The sequence below is a fragment of the Apteryx mantelli genome, chromosome 4, assembly GCF_036417845.1.
Source record: "Apteryx mantelli isolate bAptMan1 chromosome 4, bAptMan1.hap1, whole genome shotgun sequence".
NCBI classification, from domain to species: Eukaryota; Metazoa; Chordata; class Aves; order Apterygiformes; family Apterygidae; genus Apteryx; species Apteryx mantelli.
Window position 1 is genome coordinate 88684068 of NC_089981.1, and position 15780 is coordinate 88699847.

General features: G+C 43.8%; 1 protein-coding gene across 1 annotated transcript in view; it reads left to right on the top strand.

Moving 5' to 3' along the window:
- Window positions 1-15780, top strand: part of MDGA2 (MAM domain containing glycosylphosphatidylinositol anchor 2) — a 382608-nt gene that overhangs the window by 344636 nt on the left and 22192 nt on the right. Inside the window, exon 11 of the mRNA XM_067295207.1 lies at window positions 9028-9205. Coding sequence (XP_067151308.1) covers window positions 9028-9205 — 178 coding nt within the window. The remainder of the gene's footprint in view (window positions 1-9027; window positions 9206-15780) is intronic.

Sequence of the window (15780 nt, forward strand, 5' to 3'; positions counted from 1 at the left end):
ATGGTTAGGATTTCTCGGATGATGGTAACGCTGAAGATGATCACTGTGATTTTGGGAGATCAGGGTTGCACATTGCAGCCTTGGATTCATTTTTATCCCTAAGTTGCAAAGGAAGGAAGATGATTCTTTTCTAAATGGTTTTTACACTGGTCTTGTTAGTAGCTCGAATTAAAAAAGAATTTCCAGAGCAAGTAAAGTGCCCACATTTTTATCCAAACTGTGTTTCAAAGAGTTCCAAAATGATAAAGAATACGGTAAGCTAGGAGAAATAGTTGGTATTAAACATCGACGTGGTGATCAGAAAACATTAACTACACCGTTCAAGTGAGCTTTAACCCTGCATGTGAGCTGGAACAGATTTTTTTGTACAAGGTCACAGAGAAGAAAGCGTCGCTGGGGGTGTTGTGAGAGGGTTTGGGAGCAGACGACTGCCAGGCCGACAGTGTCGATGGAGAACGCAGTCAGCTTCAGATGCAGCCTCCCCTGCGTAGGTCCCTTTTGGCACCCGGAGCAGAGTTAGCAGATGGGTACGACACTTTGCGTTTAGCTGTCGTTAATGGCAGAATGAGAGGTGCTTTTTCGGTTTAAATCGTGGAGTGAGGATGCGTTCAAAATAATCAACAATAAAATTGAAATGTGTGGCACGGGCGGAAGAGCTATTTTATATTGCGGTGTAACTCAGGAGGCTCTAAATCCTCCTGCGTGTAGCGTTTATGGAAAAAGCAGTGCAGAGAGCATGGAGTGTTTCCATTTCTCAGGGTCGCCGTGCCACATGGCCTGTCGTTACTAACTGTCTTGCTCAGCGCTCACGTCGACGAAGGAATGCAACCTCGTCCCTCTTTCCTTGTGGTCGCTGTGTAGATGTGGTCACCTTCTGCTTGCATCTGAAGGTGCTGAGGTCTGCCAAGATGTCTGCACCTAAGAAATGTTTTTCAGTCTCATTAATAGCTCTCTGAAGAATATTCCAGTGTTGAAATATTTCAGCTTTGGGCTTGGCTTCAGCATTATTGGCACAGATTGTTCCAAGTTTTTGTGTTTCAAAGCATCCTCGTACTTGTCCCCTGGTGAGTCTTTGAAGGTGGCCAACACTCTAGTAGCGAGTTTCATTAACTGTTCAGTCATAAAGTGGAGTTCGGTCACAGGAGGGAGTCTGAAGCTCATGAAATAAATTAGCAAGCTCATGCAGCACATCACACGTCAGGATAAGAACATAAGCGAATTCAGGGGGTTCTGCTAAAAGGCCATCAAGCCCTTTATGCTGAGTTTCCTTGACATTTCTTAATATGTTTTCAAAGTGCATCCAGGTGGTCCCAAATGTCACTCAGCTTCTCGACTCCTGAAAGCATCATCCACCCGGAGCAGACCCACAGCTCCCACAGAGGAGTTTTGGATCCTGCCTTAAAGCCCGTGCTTCACTGAGCGCACGCTCAGGTTTGCCCGGGGGCCTGTAAATAATTTTGTGCTCTTCTGTAGCAGCTCTGAAGGGGCTGGCAGCAGTGGCCTCATCTGCAGCTCCAAATGCAGGTCCGTGGTTGGGGGAGTGCCAGGGAATATTAGACTATTTCAGATGCAATCTGGCCATCCCGTGGGGGTCTTTCCCTTGCAACATTTGACTAAAGACAAATTCAGGTAGAGGTTTTCTTTTCCCCTAAATGATAGCTGATTTTATGTTCTGACCACGAGGTTTGGAGCTGCCTGCTGCTTCATTGCCACGCCAAGGGAGGCCAGCGTGACCCGTGCTCTCGCTGGCCAGTGGTGGCCCCCCACTCGCTGGGGACAAGGACCACAGCCTGGCCATGCACGGCAGCACCCCGGGCTCCACGGCCGAGAAAAGGAGCAGATTTGCGTTACAGAAGTTACCCGCAAAGAGACGATTGGTACCTGTAAAGCAGAAAGTAACTGGTTGGCAGAAGGATTCAATTCCCAACTTTGCCTGGGTTTGTAGGCTGCAGCTCCGGTCGATCGATGGTGAGAAAGTGTCTTCCAACGGGCCGAGGCAGATAACTGGTCTGCGCTGTGGTTTTCCTTCTGGTCGTGATTTGGCTTCATCATGTTTTTAAATTCTTTTTTCAGTGAGCAGCCTGCAGGTTCAAGCATATTCACATACCTGTTACGTGCTTGCGAAAGGGATTTCTGTGAAGGCTGCGTATTCCCTGGCTGCAAAACGGAGCATGTGATATTCTGCCCGTGCCATAGTGCAGTTTTAGCATGCATACATGTTCAGTAATGGATCACGTAAAGATTTTTATAATCATTCATTTGTATATTAAAAAAAACACTAAAAAAAAAAAAGAGGAGGCAGTGTATTTCATCTTTCAGTTAACAAGTTTTTAGCATATACCTGCACTGTATTTTGATTTTACTCTGAGAAAAATGACATCTACCCTTTCCTGGGTTAGCATTTCCTGCCCTGCTTTTAAAACTTTAGACATATATTTAAAGAGGATTTGATTGTTAGATCAGCTAGTTTTCAGCTTTTGCATACTGGCTTTTCTTAAATTGCTCCCATTTCTCTTTTTTTTTTTTCTAAATAGCTGGCATTAAATTTGGATCGTGGACAGATGTTTCTGGCATTTGAACCACTCATCCATTAGCTTGTAACCCATAAAACCTGCTTTTATAACAGTCTGCCTCTTTGGACTCCAAGCTCATAATTACTAAAGACTCCGGGACTTTTAGTTTCTTTCAAAAAAAGAAAGAAGACAATAATTCTTGATGCTTTTCCGTGTACCAAATAAAGCCAATCACACCAAGCTGCAAACACAAAATAAGTAAAATGAATGGTGGGAGCAAGCACAGAGAATGGACGGTTGTTAATAAAAGCCTCGAAGAAGAAAGTCCCTTATACGCCCGCGGTGGCTCTTGGGGACTGGGCGTCAGCTAATTGCGGGAGGTTGTGCCCACTGTTAAATGTGCTTTGGATACTTTCTAAATTGGAATAAACTGGCACCTCTCTCGTCTTTAAGCAAGGATTTGCTCTTTTGGGGAAAACAAGAGCGAACAGAAACCTCATCCCCATTAGGGTAAATGAGTAGAAGAGATGCGGTGCTGCAGTTAGAGGAAGGCAGGCGCTGTGTGCTGGCTGGTGGCGGCGGTGGCACTGGTGGTGTCCGCAGCCGCTCCAGGTGCTTTGGCTCCGCACGGAAACGCAGAGCGGGGGTCAACATTTCCAGCGATTGCCTGTGAACGTGTTAAGAAAGAAAATCGATGTCATCGACAGCAACACTGCGCGATGCATAGTGGAAAACACAGCGATGATGAGCGTGGCAGAGCCTGCATTACAGCCGGCCTTGTTATTTTTGCCTGGATTACAGACATTTGTCACTGCGAGTCGTTTCAGGGCTGTACCCGTCCTTTGAGAGGAAGCTGGCGCAGTAGCCACCTACCTCTTACGGTTTATATTCACAGCGAGATAGCTCTGGTGGTATTGCTGGGCAAACGTCTTCAAGAAATGTAGCCGCTGGGTACCTACAATAGAAATGGGGCAAAATCTGTCCAGGAGTGCTCCCTCGAGGGCATGCGGATAAAAAGTATTTGGCCATGAACTAGCCAGCGCTAGTTTTAAAAAGAAAATCCATTTTTTAAAGGAAAATAAATTGGCATTGTTATAAATTTGCAACAAATGACTTTAAATGATGCCACAGATTTTTATAGGGCTATACAACAGATTAATTTACGTTGCATCCATCTGTCATTAATTAAAGAGATGCTTGTCTGACTTTTTGAGTCAATGAAGAAATTTGTGGTTGAAATCAATAGGCCAAGTACAATGGACTAAGGATGTGCTTATTTTTTTATAAACATAACTGTGCATATAGGCGATCAATATTTAATCATCCCATAGGATTAATTTCTCAAGAAATCTATATGTTTGAGTCTTTTAGAGAATATAGTGTTGGCTGATTTCTCAAGAGCAGGCAGAGAGCGAATACCCTTTTATGGGCAGGAATGAGAAGATAGTTTCAGCCCGTTGCAATAAAACGCTACCACGCTTTTACAGTGCCCTTTTGCTGATGTCCGGGAAAGGCATTTTGCTTTTCTCTTAGCTTCAGGCAAGACAGATTTCTAAATATACAAAGGTAAGTGGGAAAAAAAGAATAGTCCCTGTGAAGCCTACTGTGCTCTGGATTGACTACACTTAGATATGATCTGTTAAATTAATTATAGGTTAGACACATGATCATGATGATAAGTGCTCTCAGAGCTAATATGTTTTTTTCGTCAGTGTTTTACAAGTATTCACTAAGTATTAGAAAACTGCTCTTTCAGCCTGGTCAAAGCAAATTTCCGAAAGTGTATTTTGCCCTTATCTGTGTAAGGAAAATTGTTTTGGTTGTAAGAACCTTTCTCCTTCAAAAATTCTTTTTCGAGCAAACCCAGATTCTTAGCAGGTTTGAAGCTCTGGGCACACAAGCTGACATGCAATCGGGTACTTTACAGTCATGATCGCTTATATATTTTCTCTTTGAAGAGTAAATCTCGACTTTTTAATATAAAAAGGCGCAGCCTGAGCATTAGGGATGGGATTTACACCCAAACTCCAGCAGCTGTGTACACCCATTAGCATTGCTTTGGCAGCTTTAAGGGAGTGGGCGATGGGAAGTGGGCTCCTTCTCATGCTAGGGAGCTTTTTTACCAAGGGACACCTGGGGATTGCCATTAGGTTGGGCCAAATTCAGCTGGTGTGAAGCTGCTCGGGGAGTGGGGGAAGGCAGGAGCTGAGTGGGTGCCACCACCATCTTGGTGCTTTCTTGGCAAGCATTGGAGCTCCAAGGGCTGGAGGTGCCTCCAGCGTAGGACCTGGGCTGCAAGGTTCTCCTGTGGTCTCCTGCAAGGAGCTTGAACCACCCTTGTGCGATGCAGGAATCTCCGTGCTGTTTTTCAGAGGGTCTTGGGCATGTCAGCGTGGGTGGCAGGGGCCTCAGCCACGTGCAGAACTTCACAAGTGTCAGGCTGGAAATTCCTGGTGTCTCCAGCCAGCCCCATTGCTCTCCAAATCCATATATGTATGACTTTTGTTCTTCTCTTTTGCCGTGCCTTGGATTAAAAGGACCTGGTGGTTCATACGGTTGGTAGCTGGTGTGTCCCGTCGGCGAGTCCCCGCGCGGGGCTCCCACGAGCCACGGGACCCTGGCGCCAGCCGCGATGCTCGCTTTTGGCGCGCGGCAGAGATGCCGGTCATCGTGCGAGCCCCTCGCGGGTGCTTCTGCACGCCTGGCTTCGGGAGGCCACCTCCCGCGACCAATGTCACCGGTGCGCGCGCGACCGCACCGGGGCTCGGCTGCAGGACAGATGCTTTGTGTCAAACCAAGCGACCCTTCCAGATACCTTTTTTTTTTCTTTCCCCCTCTGGTTTCCATGGTAAAATTGAGGATTAAACTGTGGCTTTTGCTGATGGCAATGCGAAAGGATGTGCATTGCTTCCTCGGGGGAAATACCGATATGCAGGGCTGGCTTGCGATGCGTCGTGCTGAAGTGAAAAATCCAACGTTCGGCTTTGAGAGCGAATTTAGTAATGGAGCTTCTTTACTGTCTTTCGCTTGCACGGTGGTAGAAAAGGGTGATAATCCAAAGGAGCAAGCGAATTTGATATGAATTCATGCCTAGTTTTGGTAACTGGAAACTGGAAGGTGAAGCGTTCATTATTAGAAATATTTGCTTAATTTTCTCTTAATTTGCTTAATTTTCTCTTCCCCCCTTGTCCAACTGGTAGGTGTAATAAGAGATATCTTTTTGCCGTAGAACAGTGTAAAGATTCAGAAATACTTCTAAGCAGTGGCTCACTTACTTCAAATAACTGTCCGAAAGTCAGCTGTAGTTCACCCAGCTGGTAACACAATATTGCTATTACAGTATTCACAAAGGTAATGGGCAAACAGCATGATTAAATATATCCCGAGCTGCCTAAAAATCCACCAAGATGTCTGTTGCAGAGAACAGTTTGCTCTTTTAATGTTGAAAATTAAATAATGTCCTCCAGATTTCTCTATTTCTCTAATTCTTACAATTAGCAAAAGGGACAGGCGCAATCTGGAAACATGAAATTACGTTTAGTGGTATCTAGTTCACTTTTGGGGCATAGCCAATAGTTTTTCTCTTCCTTGGAGACTGCTTGTTAGAATTATGTCTGTGTTCCACCTTGGTAATTTCATTGAGAAAAATAGAATTAAAAATTTAGAAATCCATTGCAAAGAACAAGCAGCAGAACAAATAGCAGTAGAAATAAAATCAGGAATTTCTCCTCTTGAGCTATCAGCAGCCTTCATTAGGCCTGTGGAGCAGTTTCTGTTCCAATGTACTGTCATGGCTCAAGTTTTTTAGGAGCTGCTCATGCAAAATAAGAAAAAACAAATAGACCTTAGGTGTCTGTTTGGTTTTTTTGGCCCAAAGAGATGCATATAGATTTGTTCCCTGTTTGTGAATTCTGTTAGTTTTTGCCTATCATTTTCATTTTAAAGTGGAGTATGTATTTCTGATAAAGCACTTGGTCTTCGCTGTCGGGCATTTGAGCATGGCCGCGGGGAGCCGTGCTGGACGCGTTGCTGTAGTGCAATGGGATGGTGAGGTGAGGTCAGCCCTTAGCCCACCTCGGCACGCACCCAAATATTTGGTAGAGCAGAGCTTCTCTGGAAGATCTTTTCCCGGTGCAGCGTGTTTCTGTGTGTGAAATTCTATCAGTTTTATCAAACTGTCACTTTGACCAAAAAGTTATCATTAACTTTGATCATTTTTGCATTTTCAGATATCACTGAAGGACATTTTAAAATAGTCATGTTGAGTTTAGAAAAATTAGAAGTCATGTTTAAGAAATATAGAAAAAAAAACGCTTGAATACTTAAAATATTAGATACTTTTATTTGCCTGGCTTTATAATTTGGTAAATTTACAGACATTCACTTATTTTTTTTTCCTGTTTCCAAAAACAGCTGGCATATGCTCTGGCCAAAGGCATGTTTCCAATTACCCCAGCTAGAGCAGGAGCTTTTATCCCAAAGCAGCTTCCCGGTTACCCTGAGCTAGACGTGGAGCACATCTGTCCACGAGACTCCAGTGATAAGATGCATATGAGCCGATTCCCCATGCACCGCTTAAAAAATATAGTCTGAATCTGATCGTAATTATCCTCACTCTCATCTTCTGCGCCGCGCACTCCTTGCTCGGCTCTCAAGGACAACGCAGCCTCCTCGAGCCGGGGTTTATTCATTGCTGGGGAAGCTTCTCTGACAGATTGTGGAGGTGCAGAGTGCGATATGCATTATTCAAAGTACATTAAAGGTCCCAGTGCCCTCTGAGTTTGTTCCTACAATGTTTTTCCACGCTAAATACTCCGGGCATCTCCGTTGTGAGCTCTTGATGCCGGTGAGAATTCAATGGCTGCTTCACCTCGTGCGTCGCAGCAGATGTTTATCCTTGGACCTTCTCACACTTTTCCCGAACGCAGCGTTTTCCGCACGCGGCATTTGGCACTTCTCTCCCGGAGGGTTTGAGTTTTAGCGGTGACCGAAAGGTTCCTTTGAAACGTGAACGGGAGCGGTGTGCGTGGCGCAAACGTGCCGGCAGAGCAGGTGACGGCGCCAACGACCCTCTGCGCGGCCAAAGCCTCAGTGTGCCCTCACGTTCCCTTTGTAAGCCGTGAGATGTCAAAATCACACATTGTGCAAAACCCGGGTGAGTCGGATATCCAGGGCATGTTCTTACTCATCGCTATGTAAAGAACAGGCAAGGAGAAAAGACTGGATTTGTGTTAAGCAAACTCTCCCTTGGGTTTCGTCGTCTGTTTTGTTGGCTCTCGGTACTTATGGAGCGAGAGCTATCGAAGAGCTGACACCTAACAGAATCGGTTAAATTAAATTTTTCATGAGCTCCGCTTGGCTGATCATTGAAAGATACGCTATAAATGCACTTATTTTCCGTATCTTCTTTATCTTTTGTAACTCTGTGTAGTGCAGCATCCTTGGGAAACATTGGCAGAGGACGGCTCCACAGTTCCCAGCTATGTACAGACAAAGCCGGGAGGATTTTTTTAATATTGTGCCTTATAACCTGGGTCATTTTAATGCTCGCAGGAGGGAAAAGATGATTTTGCTTGGGCAGACACTTGGGAAAATCCCTGCACACCGCTGGGCTGCAGCATCACGGGGCTCTTTCTTGTCCCTTTCCCAATGCTATAAATTTCAGTCTTAGAATCTGTTAATATCACTGGAAACATAGTTGATTTGGTTTAAATGTTGTAGATGTAGGACTAGTTTTCAGCTCTTTTGATGTTACATTTTTATTGTGTCTGCAAATTCAAGTTTTGGAATAAAAGGGTTGCCGATTTTAATAAACATGAAGTTCAGTATTGGTGAACATGGAATAAGTAAGAACTTCAGTGCCCTGACAAGAGTAATAAGCTTGGGAGAACATCTCATTTTAACGGCATTGCGCCTATACAGTTCTCTTGGGATAGGTGGTAAATATTTAATGCTTTTTCCTTTGTTTTCAGAAGATGTTGTCTGTAATAAGGCAGCATATCTACGGTAATATTAAAATGGCAAGTCACTCTGCTGCCAAAATGCGCATGATTTCTAGTTGTTGGTAAGCTAGTTAAAGCAAGGGTGGAGACAACGTGGCGCTCTTCTTGTAACGCTTCCTTCTTAATTAGGTTTTTTTTTTCATTTCTAGGTGAGGCATATAAATAAAAGAAACCTTATAGATCGTGCTGTTGAAAGCACTGCTCAGTCTATGACACATAAAAATCCATGCTTTGTTTTTTTTTTATAAAACGGAGTCTTGCTTGCTCATATTGACTTACTGGTTCTTTAAAATCCATCCGTCTCTGAGCTTGCAAGGACAGCTAGGAATTGCGTGCTGCCGCCGTTAACAGCCAGCTTATTTTCCGCGTGCTTTCAGCAGCTCCCCGCGATGCCGCGGAGGCGAGCGGTGAAAGCCGGCGGCCCAGGCGTGCCCGCTCCCGCTGCAGCCCTCGCCGCCCGCGCGGGACCACCCGGCCCCCCCTGACCCGCTGCCTCCTCCTCTTGCTTTTAGGCTGGGCAGCAGCGGTGGTGGGAGCAGGAGATCACGGTCAACGGGAACATCCAGAGGGGAGAGCTGATCACCTACAACCTCACGGAGCTCATCAAGCCCGAGGCCTACGAGGTGCGGCTGACCCCCATCACCCGCTTCGGCGAGGGCGACTCCACCATCCGCGTCATCAAGTACAGCGGTAAGCCGAAAAGCAAAGAAACCAAGATCGCAGCAAAATTTCTGTGAAATGGGAGGAAAAAAAATAGGATAAATTAATCTTTCTTTATGAAATACTTGCTTTTGAGGAGTTTGCTCTTATTCCGAATGCTTTGAAAGTCAATGAGGTTTCAAAAAAAAAAAAAATCTACAAAGCAAATATGTGGTGTTTTGGAGATCTCAAATCAGTGTTTTTGGTATCACCAAAGTACTTTAGGTTTTTGGTTTGTTTTTTTTTTCTGCCAGGATCAGCATTTTTTTTTGAGACATTCCTATTTGGATGAGAACGACTTAAAAAAAAAAAAAAAGTAACCATTTCTAGACCCAGGCAAGTGGAAAAGGGCCTTTCTGTCTTTTCCCCTAAAGGTCATGCTGTGCCACAGACCTGTGCGTCCTAATCTCATAGATAAAGTATATTATTCCTACAACCTTTAATTCGGTCTCCCAGCATTACCAGGAATTAGTTCCTTAAGCTATGAAAATACCTTAAAATACCCTTCTGAGTGCCCTTGTTTCCTGAATGACTGACTTTTTTGGTTTTTGGCTGTAAAAATTGCAATGAATGTGCAAGACGCTCAGAGACGAGGTGTCTCTGGGAGAGCCCCTGGCGTGGTGCAGTTTGCAATGGGAACCTGATGTAGTGACCAGAAGGTTTTTATAACTGTACAAGAGAAGTGTGTGCCTGGGACTAGGAGAAGATGTTTGTAAACGTGGTATCATGAAAGTGTAAGTTGAAATATTATCATGGAGCACCTTGCTAATCCTGCAGGAAAAAAGCAATGTGACGCACAGGTCGCACCACCGCCAGCCGTACACCAGCTGCTCCTGCAGGTAGATGCAACAGTGATTAGTGCTATACAGATATCTAGGCGAGCCCAGAGTGGGATGTCATGTACAGCAGCTGGCCCAAAGGCAACCTGCAGACCAAGAATTACTTTCAAAAATCATTGCCGAGTAATTTAAAATAATGAATAAACCTGATAAATTTTAAATTTCTTGTGCATAATTTGTAGAATTATTCATGATCAATGATTAGCTCAACCTTACTCAGTCCCCTCATGAATTATTTCTAGCACTCTGCTAATACCAAGGGAAAAAATTAGATTAAATAACCTTAAATATCAGTTCAAAAGAGCATAGTTGCACATTGCTCTGTCAGATCGGCTAGCAGTGACGGTGGGTGAATCTTAGATTTTGCCTTTCGCAAAGTGTTTTCTGAGTATCTCTCTCCCAAAGCTCACGTCAGCAAAACCACAATGCAAAGAAGGACTTGTTTCCTCAATATGTATAGTCTTGTAATATAGTATAATAATAATATAGTATATAAAGGAAGAGACTGTGGTCATTTTGCTGGAATTCCTCTTTGACCAGTAGTTGTCGCAGGAAGAGCCAACGAAGGCGGTTGCGCGCTGGCAGCTTTCAGGAGGTTGACTGAGGTCTCAGCCGTGGCTTACAACCTCACTGAATTGGGTTTTTTTTAATGAAACGTTATGTCATTTCCATTCCTAGCCTGGGGCTGGCGGAAAGAACGTTTGCAGGCAGCGTGGACGGCGTATTTTGTCTACGGCAATTTCTTCTGCTAGGATCTGCCGTTAGCACAGATGCGAATAACGGCGCATTTCAGGCGTGTTGATTAGGGACCGATGCCAGAGCCGGCCGCCCGGGAGAAGCGTTTGCGTTGCGCCCCAGATGGAGGGATGCTCTTGGAGCAGCAGTTTTGGAGCGCTATTACTCTGGCGTCTACAAATTCACGGTTTTAGAAATCGTGGACCAGATGCTAGTCCATAAGATAAACCCAAAGCTGGTTTCCTTTACCGAGGGGCTCCAGCCTCACTTGGGCTTTGCGTGCTTCAAATACACATTTTATCTCAGCGTTCCCCCAATGACAGCAGTGCCAGCAGACTATTACAAGCCTAATTTTAAGGATGTTATAGCTCCCGCTATAAAATAATGATATCGCATATATTAGTGTAGTGCAAATTCGATACTTATAATCGGAAATGCTGGAATCTCAGAAATGTAGTTAATGGGCTAGCGGGATGCACAGCAGCAGGCCTGCCTAGATAAAAGAATAATTATAAACATTGCCCAGGAAGTAAAATAAAAGATGTGTAAATGCTTCTTAAAAGAACCAAGATAATTTTTTTTATGGTTTTCCCCTCCATTACAATTCTTTTTTTATTTTTTGACCTTAAGCAAGGAGGAAAACATTTGAATCTTCATATTTCCTATAGAATTTTAATTGTGTGTGTGTGTGCGTGTGTTCAGTCTTACTCAGAAGGATACCCTGGATTCTAGCAGTGTCAGCCCATGTTTCTCACCCCATCACTTTAAAAGTATATCTTTTGGAACATGTAACAATTTGACATCTTACAAAATCACTGAGGTTGGACAGGTCCAGCCTCTGGTCCAACACCCTGCTCAAGCAGAGCCAGCTAGAGCAGGTTGTCCAGGACCATGTCCAGTTGAGTTTTGAATGTCTCCAAGGATATCTCCACAACCTCCCTGAGCAACCAGTTCAAGGGTTTGATCACCCTTAGAGCAAAAAAGTTTTTTCTGATGTTTAAAATACACTGGTGTATTTGTATTGCTGTTAAGAAGCCACATTTCAAACATTTTTTCTTAATTTTTTTTAAACTTTAATCAGGCTAATGGGATTTCATCCCGTTTTTTAAAAAGTGCGGCCAGTGTGAAAAGCAGATTGGACACATGGTAATTAGAGTTGCTAAAAATGGTAGCAATGTCCTCTGCCGTTAATAAATGAATTAACTTTTGTGGCTGAATTTCAGCTTTGTACAAATAGAGGGTAGATAAGCCCTGCACCGTCTATGTTTCATTGTGACAGCTCAAGCTTGTCTTTTGTAGCATGACAGTTTTGTGTGGGTACTGCACAGAAATAATTTTTCAGAATAGTTGAAAAGTGTGTAAGAATCAACAAGACACTTCTAGTGTATTGTTTCTGTTTCGCTTTACTAGGCAGGAGAAGATTTATTCTATGCGGTGCAAGAAGCTGGCTCAGATTTCATTAATGTACCGTTCTAGCCCTTCACAAAAGTTGGAAAAAATATATATATGTATATATATATAAGGCCTAAAATTAGGGTAAAATCTCCTTTGAACACCCCCTGTGGTGTTTCAGAGGCTCTATTGCTTTATGCTATTATATTAACCTTTTTCTTTTTTTGGTGCTTAAATAATCACCAAGGAACTATAGAATTGTCTAATGACACTTGTAGGTGCCACGTACAACTTTTAGGTAGCTAAAGGCAGGCCACGTTAGTCCTGGCCAGGATGGCCTTTTTTGGTGGAGGGGGTTACTCTCCTGTGGAAGTGATGCTGAGCACATCACCTTTCAAATTAAAGTCCACAACTGGAGATTAATGTGGAAGTTGCTAATATGCAAAATTATCAGCTTCCAGGATGCTAGTCTGCCAGTAACCGTCCGACTGTCCGGAATAAGGAGACTGTCCAAGTAGGAAAAGCTCAGTGATGAGCTCTTTGCAATACACCCTGCCTTCCCAAGCTGGAGCTGGAAATGCAAAAGAAAAACACGCCAAAATCCAGTCCCGCAGATCAAACACTCACGTGTGGCACAAGCATTTCGGAGTGGAAATGCTTACTTTCCATGAATTATTCTCTCCTCTGCGCAGAGATAGGCCGGAGAGAAGAGCAGTCATTGCAGGAGGAGCGACACCGATAATTAGAGCCAGACAGCGCTTGACAAATTCTTTAGTCGTGGCATATGTTACTCTGCCAAGCACTTACAATTGGGGCAGTTTAAGGAACACTAATGCCTGTTTTGTCGGCCAGTACAGCACAGATCTGTCTTGGAGTAACAGTTCAAATATAATCTCCATCACTTTACATAAATCTGTGTCACTCTATCTGATATGAACTGGCTGTAAAATCCTCCAACTGCTCCAGTTAAAGCTTCAGCACTCGCTGTTTTATATATGCACTTATGTTTAAATATTTTTAGAGTTAATCAATGATTAAAGAAGCAAGTGAAGGTCCCTTCTCTGAAAAAAAGCCCCCAGGAGTGCTACTTTTGAGGATAGAGAACCAGCCCTTGTGGCAGCGGTGGGCAGAGGACACTGGCCAAGTACTTTGTAGTTGAGCTGCCTATTTCCATACAGTAAAGAGCAAAAGGTTTAGAAACTTCCCAGCTTATGTGGAGAAGAGCATATAACCATTATAGGCCTAGATAGCGCACGTGGGTGAGACCCAGGGACTACATTCAGCCAGCAGTGGGATTGGGCCCCAGAAGAATAGAATTGGCACCAAATAGGACATAAATGATAGGATTTGGAAGTTAGGCAGACCGAAGTTTCCAGTGTGTAACAGGCCGTTTTCTAAACGGGGCGTTAAGTTAATTGCCATTGTGGGAGGAAGAAGACCTTGCCCGGGCTGAGTACCGATGTCGACAGCGCCGATGGCTTTTTGCTCTACAGACCAAGTGCTTAGAGTTACGGAACCTCATCTTGAGTGAAGCTTCTAGGTTCTTGCTGGAATTGCCAATAATTATCAGTTTCCAGTGGTAAAAAACATAGCAGCGTGCTTCTACTTACCTTAGTGTTACGTTTTTCATAGTTACTAAAGCTTGGTTTGCAGCTGTTTTTAATGAGGGGGGCATAGCGCGTTCGGTGAAGGTGGCCTTCCTTGTTAGCTGAGCAAGGGTCTGTGTTAGGAAGGATCCGTGGGAAATGCAACCGTCTTTATGCATTAAGTTCAGTGTATGTAATACACTAACAGAAGGGCAAGCATTAAGGAAAAAGCATTCTGGCCGCATTTGTGTGTTATATCCTAGAGGAACACAGATCAACCGCAAAGTAAAATCACCAGCAGACTGGAATTCCATCAGGTTTGATTCCCTCCTGGTTGGAGGAAGGGCAGGGAGCTTAAGGGATCAAACGTCGTGGCTCTAACCAAGCTCAAGCGTTCCATGACGCTCGGTTCTGCTCTTGAAAGTCATCCCCACTAAAACATTCACCCCAACGCAAGCAGGGATCAGCTGAGCAGACCAGCGATAACTCTCTCGGGTGCAAAGATTTTCTAGGCAGTCCAAACTCAGCCTCGGGAGTTTAATCCCTAAGTCATCCCTTTATTTCCCTTTGTGGCTAATTGTCCTTAAAAACTCCCGCGCACTCACAGCAACCTTACCTTCCAGAAATGAGGCTGAGAGCAATTATGCCTTCCCTTACAGCACCCTGCTCTATAAATTAGAAGAGGGGGCTTTGGGGTTTTTGTTTTGCTGGGGTTTTTTGTTTTTTGTTTTTTTGCCGGTTTATGATGTTAGATATCTTCAGCCTAACTGGGCTTTAATTTGTTGTTCTGCTTTTGTCAATCAGCGTGAACTGACGCTAGTTTGGCAGGTGCCTTTTTTGCTCCGCTGTGAGCAATCCGAGTAGCGTGACTCAAGGTTACCCACTGGTGACAGTTTCTGTAAGAGCCCCTACGTACAGTTACAAAGCAAGCACCAGTAAATGTAGTTTCCAGCAATTTCAGCTAATTCCAAGTTCAATCACTCAAGAAGCCCACAAAATGAATGTTTCTTGGAGAATGAAAGGTAATTTTCTGGTAAAAGCTCTGAGGTTATCTAATATAATGTAATGACTAATTTTCCTAAGAAAATTGCACTGGGGCAAATTACTATTCATTTGTTTTAGAGAAGGCAAGATAAAATGTCAGAGCTGCTAAATTAGAGCTGTTTTGAAAACTTCAGGTTGACTCTACTGCTAAGCTGAGTCTATGAGCAGGGGTCAGGAACCAAGAGGTCGCGTCCGTAAACAAGGCACGTGAACGGCGACACGGAGCAACACTTGTACTGAATCCAGCATCACCAGATGCTCACATTATTTGGCGACAGAAATTGATTTCAAATTTTCTATTAGTTACATGCAATTCCAACTGTGTGTTGACCATCCGTCAGCTTGTCACATGAGTAAGTGCTTATAGCAGAAGAGCCCTTTTTCCTAAATCACCCGTCCTGAAATTCGCCCTTCTGCAGAGAGGTGGCGCAGGACTGTTGACTTTCAGTTCTCATCCAAACCTGATTTCAAACGTTTAGTATTGTACAGGCTAGTCTGGGCCTATTGGCAGGGTAAATATTCAGCCTGGACCTAAACCTTGGTGGTCCTTCTCGTTGTTAGAATATCTGTAGGCATGATCAAGGTTTGACTTTCATCTGGTTTCATCCTCTGACTTTTAAAGTATTAGGTGAGCTTCAATATTAAAGGATTACAGAATTTGTTTTTTTGCAGTTTTGCCAGGGATCTGTGAACTAAGAGTGCCAGTTTGTTTTTTCTTGGTTGTCTTTCTTGGGCAAATGGGATCAAACTTCTTTCCACAGACTTGCTGTGCTTTTTTTTTTTTTTTTCCTGCTGCTGTTTAAAAAGAAAATTGGCTTTTTTGAGAATTACGCAGGCGCTCTCTGTTTTTTTGACTCATGTATATACAGACATCTTATATAGAAGAATAGTACTATTTATTTAATAGAAGGGTAATTCATTATGATGCACCCACGAGTGCTGAGGGAGCTGGCGGACATTATTGCTAAGC